Raw genomic sequence first — 19,542 nt, 5'->3', positions numbered from 1 at the left:
CCTCTGTCGTTGTGTTGTGAAGATTCAATTGAAAAAATGCACACAAAGCACTGGTGTGTGCCCCAGCACACAGGCCTCTGTAAATACTTCCTTGCCCTCCCCCTTCTGCCTGGTCATGTTTACCTTCTTCAGTCCCTCTTTTCCTTAAAACTAAATGAGACAGAATTTGATGATAACAGGAATTTAAAAGCCACTTGGGAAGAGACTCATGCATTCCTCTCATGTTCCCCCCTTCTTCTGGGGAATCTTCCAGCCAGCTAGCCACATGTCATGTCAACCAGCGCATCGTGACACATCACTTGAGAATCTGTTGGAGCAACACCCCAGGGAGCCACGGTCCTGGCAGATCCTTCTTGGGTTGCAGACCAGGAATCAATAAATATCTTTTGGTCTGGAAATGTCAGAAGGGCCAACTGTAACAAGAGTATGTCTTGGTGTGTGTGTGTGTGTGTGTGTGTGTGTGTGTGTGTGTGTGTGTGTGTGTGTGTGTGTGTGTGTGTGTGTGTATCCTGCTGGGGAAATGGTTCATGTTTATCTCTCCTCCTCCCAACCTCCTAGGGTTTATGATGTGGCCTTCTTTTAATGATTAACAGCCAGAGGGCAGAGACTAAGGAGTCTGTTCTGGGTTTCGAGGCAAAGAAATATTTTCTGAGACCATGTGACCCAAGATGGAAACACTGATGGGGACTGACAGGGTTTGGATAGAATCTCAGAGAGCAGCTCCGAGCCTGGCAGGGAAAGAAAAGAGAAGGGAAGCCGTCTCCTTACCTCTTGCTGCCAGAGTGAGCGTCCCGAAGGAAATTGGAACTGTGCTTATTAATGGAATAATTAGTCAGGTGCATGCAGATATCATCCTGGGGAAAGAGACACAAGTCTGTGGGGTCAGGAGGAAGGGGAGCCTCCCACGTCCTCTCTGTGCCCTTCCGTGGTCCCTGGGACTTAAAGAGATGGAAAAGAAAGGGGACGTCTTAGGGCTTACTTACACTGGCAAAACAGAGGAAGTGAGTAGGGGTATCCTACAGCCTGGAGCATAAGAAACTCCCACTCCTCCTGAGGTTGGGCGGCCCTCTGCTGAGGGGGACTTCAGGAGCCCTGGGCGTCTGGGGATGTGTGTGTGTTGGGGGGGGAGGGCGGGGGGCTTGCCCACGTCCTTCTTTCCTTGAGCACCGCGAAATTGTGGCTTTGCAGTCAGGACACAAGTCCCCACCTCACCTCTTCCTAGGTCTGGACAAGGCCCTTACAACTGGATTTTAATTTCCTTATCTGTAAAATGAAGACGATAATCCCTATTTTGAGGGCTCTTGGGAGGGCTAAACGAAAGAACAGATACACTCTGGCACATAGTAAACCACAGTTCAGCCACATCCACCATGCCTTGAGCATATAGGTGTAACTAGAATTTTTTAGCAACTAAGAGGGGAGCGGGCGTGTCCCCAGGCTCACCAGGTTGTCTGTGCAGGGGCAGGAGTAAGAGGTGGTGGCGAAGCGTGCCAGCCCTTCATTGTACACAAAAATCCTGAGAGGGTCGCAGGATGTCACGAGTACATATATCCGTAAGTCAAACTTGAACCCGTCAATGATAAAGGGCTGGGAGGGGAGAACAGAAGCCACACAGCATCAGAGGAGAAACCCAGACTTGAAGCCCATTAGCACCCTGTCTTGTCTTCGTGGCACCAGCTCCAGTGTTGCCTGCGTTACAGAGGGCAGGCTTGGCTGGGGTTGGGGAGAAGGACAAGGGGATTTGGGCCACGTGACCTTGTGGAAGTCACTAAACCACACCAGGCCTCAGTTTCCTCATCTGTAAAATGGCATGAGTAACCACCTCCGAGACCTTTCCTGGCAATGAAACAAAACGACACGAAAAAGTCCTGTGATGAAGGGCACGTTGTCACCACGCACTTCTGCCAGAGTTCTCCCTGCAGTTGCAGTACTGACTGCAATGCCAGCCAGGCCTCCCTTCTATGCACCTTTTAGAAGGCTCCCTCCCCGTAAGAGGGCTATATCTCCAGTCATGGAGTACAGCTGGTTGCCATGATCTCTCCAGGGCTACTCCCATCTCCCAAAGTAGGTGGGGCCTCCCCAGACCAAAGGTGATCTCCCAGCTGCCACCTGTTAGAGGCAAGGGGCCAGCCTGGCAGGGCCAGACCAACCGCCAAGGGTGCAAGGGCAAGGGCACTCTGGCCCAGGCACATGTCACATCTCTGGTCAGGCTTGGTCTGACCAAGTCCAAGGCAGAAGACAGGGCTCGGCTTCACCCCCACCCCACCCTCCCTGCCCTCTTTTCACAATCAGTCCAGTGGAGCTACAGCCTGAGGTTGCCATGGATGATAAATAAATAACCACGATGAGGAAGTACCTTTGAGATATAGAGCTGACAGATCATATCCTCCCCTGGTTTGATTTCTTTCACTGTCCGGGTGATGAATATACCTCTCCCTTGGCAGCCCGAATCCGGCTTACAGATGTACGTCTTGTTTTTTCTTGACCTGCTGTAGTTCTGCAAATCTCCCCAGCTACCACAGCAGGGAGGGAATGAGATACACCTCTAGCTGGGGGATCAGTGAAAAATGAAGGCTAGCTTTTTATTTAAAAAAAAAGTGACAAAAGCCCTGGAGTTGACAGACAGACACCCAGAGATGTGGTTAGAGGAGAGACAGTCGAGCATACACAGCGGAGAGAGGATGGGCTCTGGAGCAGTTCAGACCTGTATTTAAACCCGGGCAACAGCACTCATGAGCAGTGTAGCCCTTTGCAAGGACTTGACCTCTCTAAGCCTCAATTCCATCACCTGCACAACGGGGACAATGACAGCTATCTCATACATGACACGATGCAGGCAAGGAGCCGGCCCATGCCACACACCTCATAAAGGTAACCATGATCCAAGCAGTTTGGCTTTCTGAGTTTGCGGATAAGAGATGTGAAGCTTTGAATCTGACTCAAGCCCTGACAAATGATGTGACCTTGGATCTAACAGTCTTTTCCCCTGGTCTGGGCTTCAGCTTTTCCACTGTAACACCTCCACTCCAGCTAGAGTGTGAGATGGCAAATACTATCTTTGAAAGTACTTTGAAGAAAGTATATTCAGAAGAAAGAAACCAACTTAAAAGGATTATAAATCTCAGTCTTGCTATACTTCTTGTTTTGCGTTTTAACTCAGAGGAGCCTCATCACCACTGGAGAAGTTCCGTAACTGCAATGTCCCTCAGTGGCCATGAAATCTGGAGGCACCTGTAGACCTGATGGCAAACACGTTTTCTTCTAAGTTGCTGCTAAGCTCTGAAAATTGTTCTAGAGACGCTAGGAAAGGCTGGGATCCCTGGGGCTCTTGGTTTGGGAAAGCACTGGGGGGGAGACGGGAGAGTGGGATTCCTATCGGGCCTTTGCCATGTGAGTATAATTCTGATGGCAATGCTTCTCTACCCCCCTGCCCAATCCCAACCAGCAGAGTGTACCCAGGTCATGCTCACGTCATCTCACATTCCTCCTGCTTCTCGGTTGTGTGGTCCAGAGTATTTTATGAACCAGGAGTGGATGTCCATTTTCCAGATGGATACAGTGAGACCAGAGATGGGAAAAGGCTGACTGCCATCCATGGCGATGCCATGGGTCAGAGGTCAGGCATCCCTCCCTGCTCCTAAACTGGGTGCTCACGATTACTTCATTCCCTCCAGAAGTGCTCAAGGGCCTTAATAATTTGGAAACTGCACAGTGAAAAGGCTGAAACAAGTTCAAAATCAACAGCTTTCGAGGTCAGAACAAATTCTCATCCCAATTGTAGGCACAGTCTCCAAGGCACCCAGCCCCTAAATATCATCTAATTTTATAGGCAGAGCTTTGTGTTTTCTCAACCTTGGACACACCCTTTATCCCTTCTCTTCCTGAAGAGGAGAGAGAGATGGGAGATCCCATGGGAAGGGAAAGTGGCAACCAGGGAATCGGGGGCAAGATGAAAATGTAAACTGGGGGTGGGGAGGGGAAGAGGGGCTGCAGGTGGGCACTCACTCAGCGGGAAGACACCAGGTCCTAGGGCAGAAGTGGAACTCTTTTGGGAACATCTTTAACATGCGGCTCATATTCCTGGCCAGCAAGTCCTTGCGGCAGATTTCAGTCATCCCCGGGAAGTGATTGATTTTCTGCAAAGGAAGCCGGAAGTTATGAACAAGGGGACCCATGGGCGCTCCCATGAGCTCCCCCTGGGGGAGAGTCATGAGTGGGGCCCCACGGGATAGATGGCACGCTTACACTGAGGACCAGCTCTGACCCAGATACCTGGTAACTTTTCATTTCCATCACCCGCTCCAGTGACACTGAGTAGTCGGTCCAGTAGAGGGTCCAGTCGTCATCCTCCCCTCCCTCTCGAAGGCCATACTGTTGGGCAGCCCTACGCACTGCCATGCAGGTGGAGAAAGAAAGGCCCGTCAGCTGAGAAGGGGGGTAGGAGCATATGGTAGGGAGGTTATGTTTCTAGGTGCTCCCAGACAGTACACTGAAGCCAGACAACTGGGCTCCTTGGGACCGGAAGCCATCTTGCCCCATCTGGAGTTGAAAGCTCCTGGAGAACACAGCCTGTGCCCAGCGACCTCCACAGAAGGTTTTTTGGGGTGAATGTTTCACACGCCCTTGCCAGGAAGTAGGCCTCTGGCTTTCCTCCAAGCACTAGCACTGAATGTTTGGGGAATATGAACTAATCCTTAATATCAACCACAGCCAAGCTTAATCAGTAAGATAAACTGACAGAAAAAACTATACAGTGTATTCAAAACCGCATATACACTATCATATCCTTCTTCCCTTGTCCCTATTGATATTAATAACTGGGAGCTGACTCCAGCACAAACTCAAATGCCTTCAAGAGCTTGGAAAGGAAGAAGTGCCTGCAGTGACCAGGAGAGTCAGGACAAGCCGAAAGCACCCAAATTCAAAATGAAAATAGCAGCGACACTGTGCTCTGCGGTCAAAGTAGGTCTGCAGGTCATCTTCAGCCCATGGACTGCCAGTTTCTAACTTGTGCTCTGAAAAAGAGCCACTGATTGCAGCCATAGCTGCCATCCCTTCAATCAGATCCCCAAATAACCATATACGGGAACTATAGACAGTTGAAGTACACATCATAGTTATCAAACCTCATATTTTCTTGGAACGAGATTCCCAACTTCCTTAGTAGTTGAGCTGGGAGAAGCAAAGACCAGGATTTGAAGACATCCCTTTCCATCCTCAAGAATATATGAGTATCAACCCGATGACGGGTGATGACTTGGAGGGGTGAGATAGGGAGGGTGGGAGGGAGTCGTGGAGGGAGGGGATATGGGGATATATGTACAGATGCAGGTGATTCACTTTGTTGTACAGCAGAGACTGGCACAACAGTGTAAAGCAATTATACTCCAATAAAGAGCTTTAAAAAAAAAAGTGAAACTACAAAGAAAAAAAAAAGAACACGTGAGTGACCCTTCCCAACTCTTTGGGGGACTCCAGTGGGTCCCAATGGTGGGTGCCTTGAACGCAGATGCTCACCACTCTCGTATCGGCAGCTGGACAGATTGATCACCAATCATCTGGAAAAGAGAAAGGGGAAAGCACCAAGACAGAGACAGACACACTTGCCAGAACAAGTGACTGTACGCAGGAACATCGTGTCCCACATGGAGCTGCCTAAAACCTAAGTGGCCACACTAAGCCCGGTTTGACCATCCCTGTTACTGAGGACATACACACCCCAGGGTTGCAGAGTGATGGAAAAAAACAGCTTCAGAGCACTGTTACTCTGCCCATGAGCTAGAAATTCTGTATTGCGATTATAGCTGCTTTTGCTTGAAGCTTCATATTAACACCATCACCTCCTCAATCCTTTTACTCCAGTGGCCCATCAGGAACAGGAAGTCAACATCTTTTTGGCCAAAATACTTAATGGTCTCCCTCCTCTTACCCCACCCCCCCACTCCAAGGGAAGCTGTGAGTTGGAAAACAGACAAGCTTTCAGACATCAATCAGTCAAAGGAGTGATTCAGTTCCCCACCCCCACCCCAGAATGCAGCAGGGTATGGCAAAATATTAAATAAGAACTAGAAAGCAGAAGCTGCAGTCAGATCCTAAGAAGTCAGCGTGGTTCTGTTACATTTAAAGTGTACCAAATCCCCAGAACAATAAGTACTTTCTTAAAACAAGGAAATCAATCGTCTTTCCCCACACAATTTTTTAAAGGCATTCTAAACATAAGTAGAATGAAGATTAGGACAGGTGTGGTTTTAGATTACACACACCATTATTTGATTCTATAAAACAGATTATCAACAGTGGATTCTTTTTATATGAATGGAAAGTGGTGTGACTTTTACTCCGCACAGTTTCTCCTTTACCCACTCCTTAGCAGCTGAGGCCCCCTCCCCTCCAAGTCCCTCCTGCTCTTACCAACACGGATCCCCATTTCCCGCCTTTCAATCCTAACCTCTTTTTCTTCCTCTTCTTCTTGCCTTGCTGCTGGGCATTCTGAAGCCCCTTTTGCGCCCTTGTGTTCTCTCTCACAAAAGCCAGGGTGACGATTTCTTTTGAATCTTCTATGGAACTGTCCTTTCTCTCTTCTGAGTCTGTCCCTTCCTCTCCTTCCAAAAGCAGGCACTGGAGCATCTCCCCTGCCTGGGAGGAGGCTCTGGGAAAACAACTGGAGCCCCGCTGGAGAGAGGGCAAATGGAGTGGCAGTTACTTGGATCCACCTGCAGGGGGACCCCCTCCCTTGCTCTTGTGAGCGGTGGACCAGCACTCAGAGACCAGACAATAGATGCAGTTTATGAAATGTCACCGCACCTCCACAGAGGGTGTGCGAGCTCCAGCAGGGAGCTGATTCCACCTTTTGCCATGACTATGACCTTGGGGACTCACTCAGCCAACCCTGGCCTTAGTTTTTCCCTCCTGGGGTTTTCAGAAGCAAGCTGAGATGCTATGCACAGCACCACCTAGTAAACAGTCTTATTATTAAAGTGAGTATCAGGAGACAGCCTCAAAACCAAGCCCTAAGCCTCCCTAGCGGAGGGAGTTAGTCCCTGTGGATACAGATGAGGTGCTCTGGGGAGGCCTGTTAACTATCTGGGCGCTGCACCAAAGCTCCTGCATGCAATCTGCTGGCCTGAGAGTGAACACAACTGGCACTCATGAGTGCGGGACTGTTGTAGCTGACCCAAGATTCGAACCCTTCAGAGACCTCAACCACAGAAGAGGCTACAGCGTCTCCCTCACCATCCAATGCAAAATAAAAGCAAAACCAAATATAAAATACCTACAAGGAAGTTCAGCAAAGTTCTCACTCTACCCCACCCCCACCACCCCCATGATGACGTCTATGATGTTTGCTTGAAATTTCAAAATTTTGTACATGGTTTTAAATGCCCATGCTTCACTAATCCTTAGGAATGTGCTTAGTCTGCCTTTGGGTACCCAGAACTGCCCAGGCCCAATGAACTGATTCATATCCCCTTCACATCTGAGACTTCGATGACCATAAAGCCAAATTTCTGGTGCTTTCCCCTCCTCTCCTCGTCTCCCCAAACCCTCCCAACCTCCTCACTATTTCAATCTCTCTCTTTTGATGCCCGTAGTCCTCTTGCTACTTACCCTGTTCTTTCCTCACAAACTCTTTGGCTTTGAAAAAAGATATTAATAATATCTTTATTATAATTTATTCTAATTTAATATTATTATTGAAATACTTAAACATTAAAGGAGGCTCAGAAAAGGGCAACGTGGGAAATCACCTGTAGCTAACATAGCAACTTTGGCCCTTTTCTGTATTTTCTTTTATTCTAAATTTCTAAGCATAATTATTCTTTTTAAAAATTTTTATTTATTCATTTATTTATTTTGGCTGTGCTGGGTCTTAGTTGTGGGACATGGGATCTTTAGTTGCAGCATGCGGACTCCTAGTTTGCAGCATATGGACTTTTAGTTGCAGCATGCATGCGGGATCTAGTTCCCTGACCAGGGACCGAACCTGGGCCCCCTGCATTGGGAGGACGGAGTCTTAACTACTGGACCACCAGGGAAGTCCCTAAGCATAATTATTCTTATATAATTGTAACCATAGTAGATAAACAATTTTATATCTGCTTTTTTGCCCACTATTATAACATAACCATCCTTTTGGTCGTGGCAAAGTTCACATAGTTCTAGTTTTTAATGGTTGTATAATAATATGCCATTGAAGGAATGTCTGAATTTAACCAACCATTGCCCTATTATAGGCTATGTAAGTTGCTTTCAATCTTGCTATTATATAAATAGTTCTAAAATGTACATTTTCATGTATAGAAGAGTTTGTATTTCTTTAGGGTTATAGTCTTAAGGTATTTATCCAGAACTAGAATTACTAAGTTAGTGAATATGAAAAACATCTAGCCTCTGATATTTTATTTATTTATTTATATCACCATGTTATTTCCCAGAGGAATTCCAACAATGTCAACTACCACCAGCAACATGCAATTATAGCAGGCTCACCAGAGTCGTACAATCTCTTGGGAATCATCTCCCCTTTGTACTCAACCTTGCTAATTCTAGACAACTTTTCTACTCTATGGCCATATATATGTATATTTTTAACATTACTACACCCTGCCACCTCTCTCTGCTTCTTTCTCAAACCAAAATGGGGGAGGAGGCTATCTGTGAATAATTTAATAGTAAACCCTTATATGGGCATAATTCCTCAGGCTTCCCAACGAATTGTCACATATAGCATCTCACTGAATGCTGGTAGGCACCCCTGAGAGGGAGAGCAGGGCTATAAAGTGGCCAAGGGTTGCCACTCGTTTCTCTCTCTTGCTGAAGAAGGCTGTCCCTTAGCACCCAGGCCCTCTGTGGTGACACCCGCGCAGGGGGAGAAAGGGTTGTGCTCAGCACAGTTAACGGATGAAACCTGGGCCTTGTGAGTCCATTTTCCTCAGTGAACAGGCACATTCCTGGCAAAGTTCAAGAGGACTACAGTACATGAAATCTTGACCTTGGGCTGCTCCCTTCCTGCCAGGTAAACGGCCAGCTCCCCTCCCCTGGCCTCCACAACGGCTCCTGTTTACCAAGCCCTCGAGGAGGAGTGGCTCTGTTTACCTAAAGGTTAATGTTAACTTCAACTGACCCTGAATTTGGCCTCTGGAGTTGCAAGTTGTCTTTGCCCTTTTTTTGAATCCTTGCCCAAGTGGTAAAAACAAGTCATGGCTGCTTATATTTGCCTGCCTCAAAGAGAAGAACAAAAAAACCCAGTCAAATTCTGTTTACTTTTGCATGAGAGAGCCTCGGGCCCAGACAGCAAGGAAGGGACGGAGCCCACGTGTTGCTACTGCTGCAGGAGCTGCTTCATCCTGGCAGTCTGGCCCACCTTCCCGTAAACCAGGCTACCTACGACACCAGAGCCACCTGGACGGCACCCGAGACAGGTGCAAGATGGCAGACCACAGTCAGTGCCGTGTGTGTCTATTTTTGCTTTCTCTTTGGGGGCTTTCTCTTCCCCCTGCCATCTCCTTCCTGTTTCATCCCCAAGGCTAAATCCTTCTGGCTTCTCTTCAACCCCTGAAAGAAAACAGCTTTCTCAAATTTGCCTACCACAGCTTGCATCTTGCATCTCAGCCTACAGAAATGTTTCCTTGGCCCACAGTGGTGGTGGTGGTGGTTGTTATAGCTGAAGAATAGAAGTAGCTGCCAATAACTAGGAAATGTAGATTTCTCATAAAAATCTAGATTTCCATTCCTTTTGGAAAAGCAGGTCCCCATTGCTTCATGTCAGCAATCAACCAGAGCTGGGCAATAACTCCTTCTTTAGACATTTCTAGCCTGTCCCAGTCCCCATCACTCCCTAGTGTCTCCCTGATTCAGGAGCCAAGTGACAGTTGCCTTTGTGCTATTGCTTTCCATACAGTAGCATTAAGAGAGAGGGAACATTTTCATATGCCCTAGATCACTTCTCTCTCATTTAGGCTACATGCCTGAAGCCACAGACATCTGAATTTACCCATCCTCCACTAGCATATCTCTACTTCTCTTGCCCAGTCTCAGCAACTACTCCCAGCTAACCTGGGGGGTCCTACTTCCTCTCCTGCCTTAAAAATTGGTCAGAAGCAGTCTTGTAGCTTCGAGGAATCAAAAGAAGTGGGGATATAGGTTCAAAGGACAAGGCGAAGGAGAATATGAAAGAGAGAAGGGGGTTGCTGTGGCATCCTGAGATACTATACATATATCCCAGTTTAAAGGCCTCTGGAGCCAAGGATGTGGCTTCAAATCACTTGCTAAGAGGCAGCTGTAGTGAAGTGGCTAAGAACTCAAGATTCTGGAGTCTAGCTGCCTGGATTTCAATCCCTGCTCTGCCACTTCCTAGTTGTGTGACCTCAGGCAATTTACTTATCATAACAGCCCTCTGCCTTAGTTTCCTCATCTGCAAAATGGTCTACCCCAGCCATGGGAATTAAATGAGGTAATTCATTTGAATTCATACAATGTGCTTAGAACAGTGCCTGGCACAGGGTAGGTGCTCACTAATTGCCCCCTATCATTCTCAGCTGTGTGGCCCTGGACTGTGAACTCCCTGACAGAAGAAGCTATGTCTAAATTCTCAGGTCCTACCACAGTGTCTGGCACAGAGCAGAGGCTCCTATGCTTCTTGAATGAATGGACTGGAAGGATGAATAAATGCATGAACTGGTTTCACCTGTCTAAGCTTCTTTTTCCTCATTTATATAATAGAAATGTTGCTGTGAGCATTTAAAAATTTTTTTTCTAAAGCATCGACCTTGCACCCTTTCATATAGCAGGAATTTAAAACACTTAGCTTCATTCACTTATAATAGTAAATACTATTTACAACCTACTTACCAAGTAATAGGTATTAATTATACTGAAGCACTTTGTACACATACTGTCTTATCTCATCCTCATAATATCATGTTATAGATACTCTCTTCCCTCCATTGCAGATGAGAAGGCTGAAACATGGAGAGGTTAAGAGGCAGAGCTGGGATTAGAAGCCACGTCTGTCTGACCCCACCACCTGTCTCTCCTCCACTCTCCATGCACTGCCTTTTCCTTTCTGTTGATCACCCACAAATGCTTGTGACCATAAAGTGAAGCAACTGAGTTCCTAGCTTCCAGAAGCAGTCTCAGTGATCTTAGTCCCTTAAGAATCAGCTGGTCCCACATCATTTTCCTTAAAGCCAAGTGCTTCTAAATTCCCACTTTCAACAAGGGGCCTGGATCTCCCCAGTTCTGACATAATCTGGGACCAGCCCTATTGTTTCTACTTTGTATTTATTTTCACTCTGTTTCTTTCCCTTCTTTTCACCAGTGTCCACACTGTATCAGAGCCCTTATTTGGAGTATAATTAGAACATTTTCTAGTGGAATTCCTGAATATCACAGCTGGGAGGGACCTTGGAGAGTATCTAATTCAATCTGTTTGCTTTTTAGAGGTTTTGAAATCCCGCCTCCCAGCTAGCGGAGGGGACATGCACAAAGCCGGAGAGAGATCAGCAGAGCCAGGATCAAAGCACCAGCTTCCTGTCCTTCTACAAAGTTTTCCATTATGCCAGGTTAGTGGGTAGGCAATGTGGACCAAGGGATTTGGGGAGTTAAAAAAAGAACACGATGCTGTACAAATATATGTTGCAAGCATAGAAAATACCATCTTCCGTTTTTCTTGATGACACAGGATACATTTACTTCACCTTCCCAAGTAGAATAGTTCAGACAGTGAAAAAACTCTGATGTTTCCTTCCATTTTGGTGTGGGATTTGATCTCAGGAATCTTCCAAGTCAGAGGCTGCCAACCAAAGCCTGGTTAAGACAGCATGAAAATGACCTTCACTGGCCACCAGGGGGAGGGATGAGCACTGGGATGGCTCCATGCAAACAAATACTTTGTGGGTTACTTGGAGGCACTCATTTCCACTTCTGAAGGACTATACATGTTGACTACTTTTCTTGGCTCTAAAGGTATTGCAGAAGGGTAGGAAATGTTTAGTGCTTTCCTTTGCAAGGCTGAACTAATATGGGTGTCCTGTAAATGGGAGGAAAGAATCACTGGGTTGTCAAGTGTTTCAAATTTTAGCCAAGTTTTTTTACCCTGACCTTCACAGCCTAGACTTTTCTTTCAGTCTGTAGGAATTCATACAGCACTGAAGAGTTTTCCTACTGTGCCTGACTGTGATTTCCTTCTCTTTTCCCAAGAAATAGGCTTTCCTGCACTCCCCTCCCCTTTTCATCTTTTGGTCCTCATTCCCCTCCTAGAAGCATCCTCTGAAGGCTTCCAGTGGCTAGCTCTTGGAAAAAGGTCATAGTGGATAGGGAAAAACAGATGTGGAGGTAAGACCTCTGGATTTTGCTTTCCGCTTTACCTCTTTGACACAGTATGTCATAAGAAGCCAGTACTTATCTCCTCCCTCGTTCCCTACCTTCTCCACCGTTGCAGAATCAACAAGAAGATAAACGCTTCATATTCAGAAAAGTGCTTTGAGCTTCAAAGCAGTCAGGATAAAATAAGATGCCTTCTATAGTCTTTTGGCTTTTCATTCTAGCCACTCTGAATTTCAGCACAGGGCCTGAGGGATCCTTAGCAAAACATGGGCTAACAAGGGAGGGGTGAGAGTGATCAACTGCTCAAGGGCTTTGCCAATAAGTCCTGAACAATAAGAATCTTGCTGACTCAGATGCCATCTTTTATTCTGCTAGAAATTGAGGAATTCTGAAAGACTGGAAGATACAATTTTCAGGGTAGGCTCATGCCCAGCCATTTTCTCCACAAAACACAGTGCGTAATAAGCAAAGATGGTTCTGGGTCCCAATCCCACCCTTTACTAGAAAGGTGACTGTGGGTAACTGAGTCTCTTTGTACCTCAGTTCACTCATAAGTAAAGTGAAGATAATAATATTCATCTCATGGAGTTGCTTTAAAGATTAAATGAGTTAATATTTCTAAAGCTCTTAAAGCAGTGTTTGGTGCAAAAGAAGGGCTATATTTTAAAATGAAAATATAATGGTGACATTGGTGTATACAATACATAACTTAAGTGCCTGGCACATATCAGTGCTTAGTAAACTATTAGCTCCCTTCCCGAGTCATCCCCAAATGAAAGTTACATTTTTCCCTAGGGTTCAAATCCCAAAGAACTTTCCTCAAGCTTAGAAGAGTTTTCCTTCAAGAGGGTGAGAAATAACACCTGGAAATGAAAGAAAAAGAGGCTGGAAAGGGGGTAGGTTAATTGCAGGGGGCTATGCTGGCAAGAAAAACAGAAGTGTCTTTCTGTAAGGATACTCCAGACAAAGGAAGAAAGGTGATCAAGAGAAGGATACAAAGACGGGGAAGGAGGAGGTGGAGAGAGTGGTGCGATTCCCAGCGATCTCTTGTATCTAAGGGACAGCTCCCTGGGGGGCACCGGGTTTGAGAAATCGAGGGAAGGCAGGAAGTGAGGGTGCACACAGAGGGCGACGTGGGTTCGGAAGAAAAGCTAGGACAGGAGGGGAGTATGGAGCTGGGAAAAGAAGGGTCGGTGTGTGAGAAAGGTCCTGGCATGGGGGTCTTGAGGATGAGAAAAGGGACTGAGGATATTTCCGCAGTGAACTGACCATGGGGCGTGGAAGAGGGTACGCGATACCTAGGCCTGCCGAGAAGAGGTGGGCTATGGCGCCGAGAGGAAGCAGGTGCGGTGCGGGTGGCTTTTGCCATAGAACTCCAACAGGGAGGGCAGAGGGCGTAGCCCTGGGGAACTGGGCACCTTGGGGGGCGAGGGGGACATGTAGAGCCTGGTTTTCAGTAGGCACTAGGAGGCCGCGGCCTGGGGACAGCACCGGGCTGTGGCGCGCTCTTACCCGCGATTCCTACTCCCCGTCTCGCCCCTGCTCTGCCGCCCGCACTGCTGGCAACCACACTAGTGGGTCCCCGCCTCGAAGAATTAAGGAGACACGCTCCCATTGGCTGCCAGACAACCCCAACCCCAACCCGCTCCTCTCCTAACTTGGAGTCCGCCCGGCCCACCTATTTGCATATAGGGCTTTCCAGCCCTTCGATTGGCCCCTGCGGTAGGATGACGTGCCCCCTTCCCGAATCCAATTAACCGCTCGGAGAGGGAAGCGCCCGCGGTCGCCACGGGAGACGCCAAGGACGCTGGGACGCGCGGCCGCGCTCCCGGCGCTCGAGGCCCGACTACCGCTCGCCGGACGCGGGTCCCCGCCCTCTCCGGTCCGCCCCGCCCCCGGGTCCGCGTCTGTCCGGGCTCGCGCCGTCGGGGCGTCATGCGCAGGAGCGGCTGGAGCGTTCGGGCTGGCGCGGATCCGAACATCTACTCGCCAGCTGCCCCGGCGCGGCTGGCGCCGAGCTAGAGGCTCCTTGCCCTTCTGGCCAAAACCCGGAGCAGGAGGCTCCGTGCGGAGAGCACTGGATCGAGACCCAAGCCAAGATCCCTGGTTGCTTGTGTAACCTCAGGCAGCTGAAGTGACCTCTCTGAGGCCTAGCTTCTTTAGCAGTAAAATGGGTATCACAAACCTGTGATGAACAGCTCTGGCCTATTGAATCATGACATCTCCTCATCTCCTCAGAGTAATGGGGGTCCTGGCCCCTCCACTGAACTGGCTAATGAGAGGGCCGCCCAGGGCTCAGGGGTCTTGGCTTCTTGTAGCAACACCTTGACTGTCCTCAGGTGGAGAATCGGAGTAGTGACTGGATTCAAATAATTGTGGTTTCCTAAGTTTCCGCCTGTCTAAGGTCAGAGTCCTGCCTGCAAAAGATTGGCAGCCAGCAGAGCAGTTTCTGCCTGGGTGGACTCAGGATTGGTGAAAGACTGAACAAAGGATAGATTTCAAGGTCTTGAACCGTAGTGATTTTGAGAAACTCCCTTATGGATTGAGCTGAAGAGTCTTGTTGTCTATGTCCATCCCTCTTCATTCTTGAAATTTTTCCAGATGCTTGACTGGATGCCACTGAAATGTAGCTGCTCCTGTTTATATATATATATATACAAAATCATTTAGTCCCAAGGAGTAAGATCTATGCAAGACTTGGATCATTATTCTCTACTGAGGGTGGAGCTCTTTTCCAGCAGTTGAGGGGAAACATGTAAGAAGGAGAAACAAGGCCTTCTCAGAAAACCTGTAGTCTAAACAACTAAGGGAAGAGGCAAAATCCCCATCTCTGATGTGAAGTATGTTGGAGTTGGTCCAGGAGTGTTTCTTGGATCATGTAAGCTTTTAGCAGATGCATTGGGAACATTGTGTCCAGTGACTGTGCCCAAGACTTCATGCCATGCTGTGATAGGATACTGGAGAAACAGCAGGTGAAGGCACTAAACAAAACCCTTCAGGATGGTTTTTACTTTAGGGTGGAAACATCTGGGCTATAGCACATGCAGAAAGAAATCTTATCTGAATAAAGCAGAGGTTTACAAGAGCAAGCCCTCACAACCCACAACACTCCCCACTTCTTCCAGGAAGATCTCCAGACAGGGAGGCACCATCCTCGGATACATGGACATTCAAAAAAATTATGTAAACAAGTCTCATCAGAGCCTTCCATCCTTTGAAGCCCTAACTACCGCCCCCCCCCCCCCCCCCCCCCCACCGCCCGGCTGCCAAACACCCTTATTAAACTGATGTATAAACCTTAATCCTTAGCTATTTGGGAAGTTACTAACTACTGAGTGCTCTCATATGTGTATACACTTTGTTACCTTTCAGACCTAAATTGGTAAAGGAAAAGTTTTCCTGCCAACACAGGACACCACTCCTTTACCTGCTCACCTGCCCAGGCGGGAGGATAGAAGCAAAGGCACAGCTTAACTTGAAGCAGACACTGAAATCCTGCTACATGGTGCTTAAATTCACACTGGAGGGCCCAAGGTGGAACCAACAGCCCATCTGCTGCTCTTTCAGAAACCTCTCTGCCATCCTGTCCTCTTCCCTCTTCCCTTTTCACTCTTCCCTCCAGGTGGTCCTAGGCCATCTTGCCCTTCCCCCTCTCCAGGGCCTTGGGGATTCAGGTGACCATCATCAACTGGCCACCCAGCAGATGTTTCCCTAAGACCAACTGTCCCAGCTCTGTTCCCCTCCCCCATCCCCGCCCCTTTCTTTCCCCAGTGTCCTACCAATCTGCTCTGGCAAGCTCATACTTTGGTCTCTGGTCCCTCTGGAGTGATATTGTGATGGAAATGAGGGAGATGATGCAGGAGCGAGCTGCAAAGATTTACAGCTTCCAGAGGGCTTCCATTAAAATCCCTGACAACGGGTTATTTATGAGAGGGTTGGCTGCAGTGGGAGCTAATAGGCCAGAGCCTGGCACTGCTGTCCTTTCAGGGATGATGACAGGAACAAACACAGGGTGAATAGTAGGGCTGCCCCCACGGTAGAACAAAGCAGGCTGCGACCCCATTGGGCATCCCCTCCAGGGCCAGAGAGTGACAGCCAGGAAATCAGAGAGCATCAGCGATTTGTAGCAGACAAACCTGCAACAGAAAAATCCACATGACAAACACTGAGGGGTTTTCTGAGCCTGGGCATGAAGGTTGAAGCAGTGTGTTGGAGGGTCCTTCCAGTTGTCAAAAAATGTGAACTATGTCCCCTTCTCTGAGCTCCAACTCAGCGGCAAGTGTGTGTGAAAGACTACGGGCCTGAAACTGTTGTTTTCACTGTCTTTTTGTTTCTAAGGCACCCACTGACTAAATAAATAAATAGTAAGACAGTAACAAAACCCTTAGAAGGTTGTTTACTCTACAGTTGACATACACTCTATTTCTCAGTTTGAGATGCTTCCTTTAAGTAATTAATGGAAAAAGAGAGAATCCTGCTTTTGCTCCCCTGAAGCAAGGTCCCACCTAGAAGCCCTTTCTTCCTGTGCCAGTCAGAAGAAAGTCTTGGTATATGTACCAGGGATGAAGAAGGGAGTAGAAATGCTGCAATGTATTAAGGAATGTTATAGAGGTGTGACCAATCACAGAAGTCTTGTTAAATCAGAAGAGATCTTAAAGACCCTGGTATTTCTCTTGTTTTCACATTAGGAAAGTGAGGCCCAGAAAGATATGGTGGCTTGGCCAAGGCCTTGCAGGGCTTCATAGAGAACTTCTCCTTCCTTCATGCACTCTTAGTACTGTCATTGGTGAAACAGTAACAAAAATTGCTATCCAGCACCTCTTTTGACATCTCCCATTTTGGTATGTATCTGGTGAGGCTGACAAAGCCCCTGGGAATGGGGCTGTTTGACCAGGGGCAATGGAGCTTCCAGGCTTCTGTTTTTATCTTGTCCTTCTTCATCTTCCCTCTGCCTTCTGGGGAAAACAGCTTTCTCTGAAAGGAGATATTCATGGTTGTTTTTAGGGCACCCTTTTCTAGGTATAGATGCTCTTAGAAACAAGTTCCATAGAAAGTGCCCTGATTGCAGGTGAAATAACAGGCACATTACTTGCACACTTTCTACGTGCAAGGCAGTTTGCTGGGTGCCATGGGAGACACCCAGACACATGCACTTATAAGTGCACTGCGTGTAGCCAAAGGGCTGTTGGCAGTCAAAGTTGCCTTTTTATTTTTATTCAAAGTACTTGAAACATTCATTTCCCACTAACACTTCTTTTTGGGGGATCAAACAATATTTATGTGTGTGAAATGGGTATATAGTATGGAGTCCTCTCACTTGCACATTGGTATCTTTTATATGGTAAAAATAGTAATGATAGTCAAATTTAAGAATTACAAAGCAGTTAAATAGATGCAGAATCTTTGCTTTTTAAAAGTTGTTTCGGGAATTCCCTGGCAGTCCAGTGGTTAGGACTCCATACTTTCACTGTAGGGGGCACAGGTTTGATCCCTGGTTATGGAACTAAGACCTTGCATGCTGTGCCGCACGGCCAAAAAATAATATAAATAAATACGCAAATAAATAAATAAAAGTTTAATGAACAATAAATATTCAATGGTTAGAGAATGCGAAAGTAAGTTGTGGTAGAATCACTTATATAACAATAACCCCCCCCCCAAAAAAACAATCATTATGAAGTTTTACAGTAGTATAGAAAAGTTTCTTACCTAATAGTAGTAAGTGAAAAAAATTTTTGTAAAGGTTATGACTACAATTAGTCAAACATATTTGTATGCATTAAAAATTTGAAATATTAAGAAACTGTTCACCAAAAAAGGCAAAACCATGACTCATACAGTTATAAAAGTGAATGCATGTTAAAGATTTTATTTAACTCATTCAATGGAGATAGTCAATGGCTCAGCTGGTTCAAAAAAAGCAGCACAATTTGTCTGATAAAAAGAATCACCAATGCAAATAATCAATAACCAAAGTATAATAGGAATAGAAAAGAGTTGTATTTGAGCCAACCAGGAGACAGCCTCTCAGATAACTCTGAGGAACTGCTCTGGAGGAGCATGGTTTTCAGCTCAGTTTTGTATCTTATCAGAACAAAGAACCTCAAACAAGTCAGGGATACATTCCTTTGAGGTTTAAAAACAAAAACAAAAAACAAAAAAATCCCAAATAATAAAAAAAACCAGGTCAGCATGTACACAGCAAGTCAGTATGGCCTTGGCACCTGGGAAGGGAGTCTTATCATCAAAGGAGTACCAGCATTGGTGACCCAGCAACTTTATTTTTTAACATGGATTTTCTTTACTTCTGGCCAATGTCCCCTTTTCTTTGATGAGTAAAGCAGATGTGGGACTATCCTGTTGGTACAGTGGATAAGAATCTGTGCTCCCAATGCAGGAGCCTGGGTTCAATCCCTGGTCAGTGAACTAGATCCCACATACATGCTGCAATTAAGAATTTGCATGCCACAATTAAGAAGCCTGTGAGCCACAACTAAGACCTGGTGCAAATAAGTAAATGAATAAATGAATAAATAAATAAATGAATATTTTTTAAAAAATAAGAGAGGCGTTCCTAGAGAGCTCACGCATTAAAAAAAAAAAAGTAGATGTATAATGTATGTTTGATAGGCCACAAACAGGCTGTTTTAGTTAGCATAAAATTCAAGTTAAATCATCGATAAGCCAGAATGTCTTCCCCATAATGTCTATATGTGAAAATTTCTTCCATTATTTCCCCCATTTGATCATAAATCATTTGATAGAAAGCATTGGTGATCAAAATATTTGTCCCTAATTCCAGGGTGATTGCTGCCTGCCCTGGGTCCATCATGTCCCTCAGTGTTAGGTCTCCTTTTTTGTTTGTTTGTTTATATATGTATAGAGATTTCCTCAGTTACCCACATTGGGGATAAACTAGACAGACATAGTGAACAGCACAGAGGTAAATGCTAACAGGGAAACATTTTACAGGTTATCCATTTTATCAATTATATTAAATTGCCATACAATCATTGTACATGTGCTTTTTGCAGTAGGCTGAGAGAAAGCAGTGATATGTGTCATGAATAGCTTGACAGCTAGGAAAAGAATAATAATACATACTATGACAGTGATACAGATAATTGTCTATAAAGCAAAGTGGAAAAATTGTCTATTCCCAAGGGGAGCCAACTAGACAGATCATTTAAAAGGTCAATTTTTCTTACATCTTAT

At 46.4% G+C, this 19,542-nt stretch overlaps 1 protein-coding gene across 1 annotated transcript in view; it reads right to left on the bottom strand.

The window, feature by feature from the left end:
- The window catches only part of TTLL6 (tubulin tyrosine ligase like 6), a 35,833-nt gene extending 21,891 nt beyond the window's left edge, over positions 1–13,942 (bottom strand). Inside the window, 8 exon segments of the mRNA XM_057716784.1 lie at positions 769–854; positions 1,444–1,587; positions 2,357–2,513; positions 4,006–4,136; positions 4,273–4,391; positions 5,518–5,558; positions 6,449–6,672; positions 13,844–13,942. Of these exon segments, the coding sequence (XP_057572767.1) occupies positions 769–854; positions 1,444–1,587; positions 2,357–2,513; positions 4,006–4,136; positions 4,273–4,391; positions 5,518–5,558; positions 6,449–6,672; positions 13,844–13,942 (1,001 nt within the window).
- Between the last annotated feature and the right edge of the window lie 5,600 nt (positions 13,943–19,542).

Source organism: Hippopotamus amphibius, chromosome 17 (assembly GCF_030028045.1).
Source record: "Hippopotamus amphibius kiboko isolate mHipAmp2 chromosome 17, mHipAmp2.hap2, whole genome shotgun sequence".
Classification (NCBI taxonomy): Eukaryota; Metazoa; Chordata; class Mammalia; order Artiodactyla; family Hippopotamidae; genus Hippopotamus; species Hippopotamus amphibius.
The sequence above is the reverse complement of the archived record's forward strand: the minus strand, read 5'-3'. Positions and strand labels throughout refer to the sequence as shown.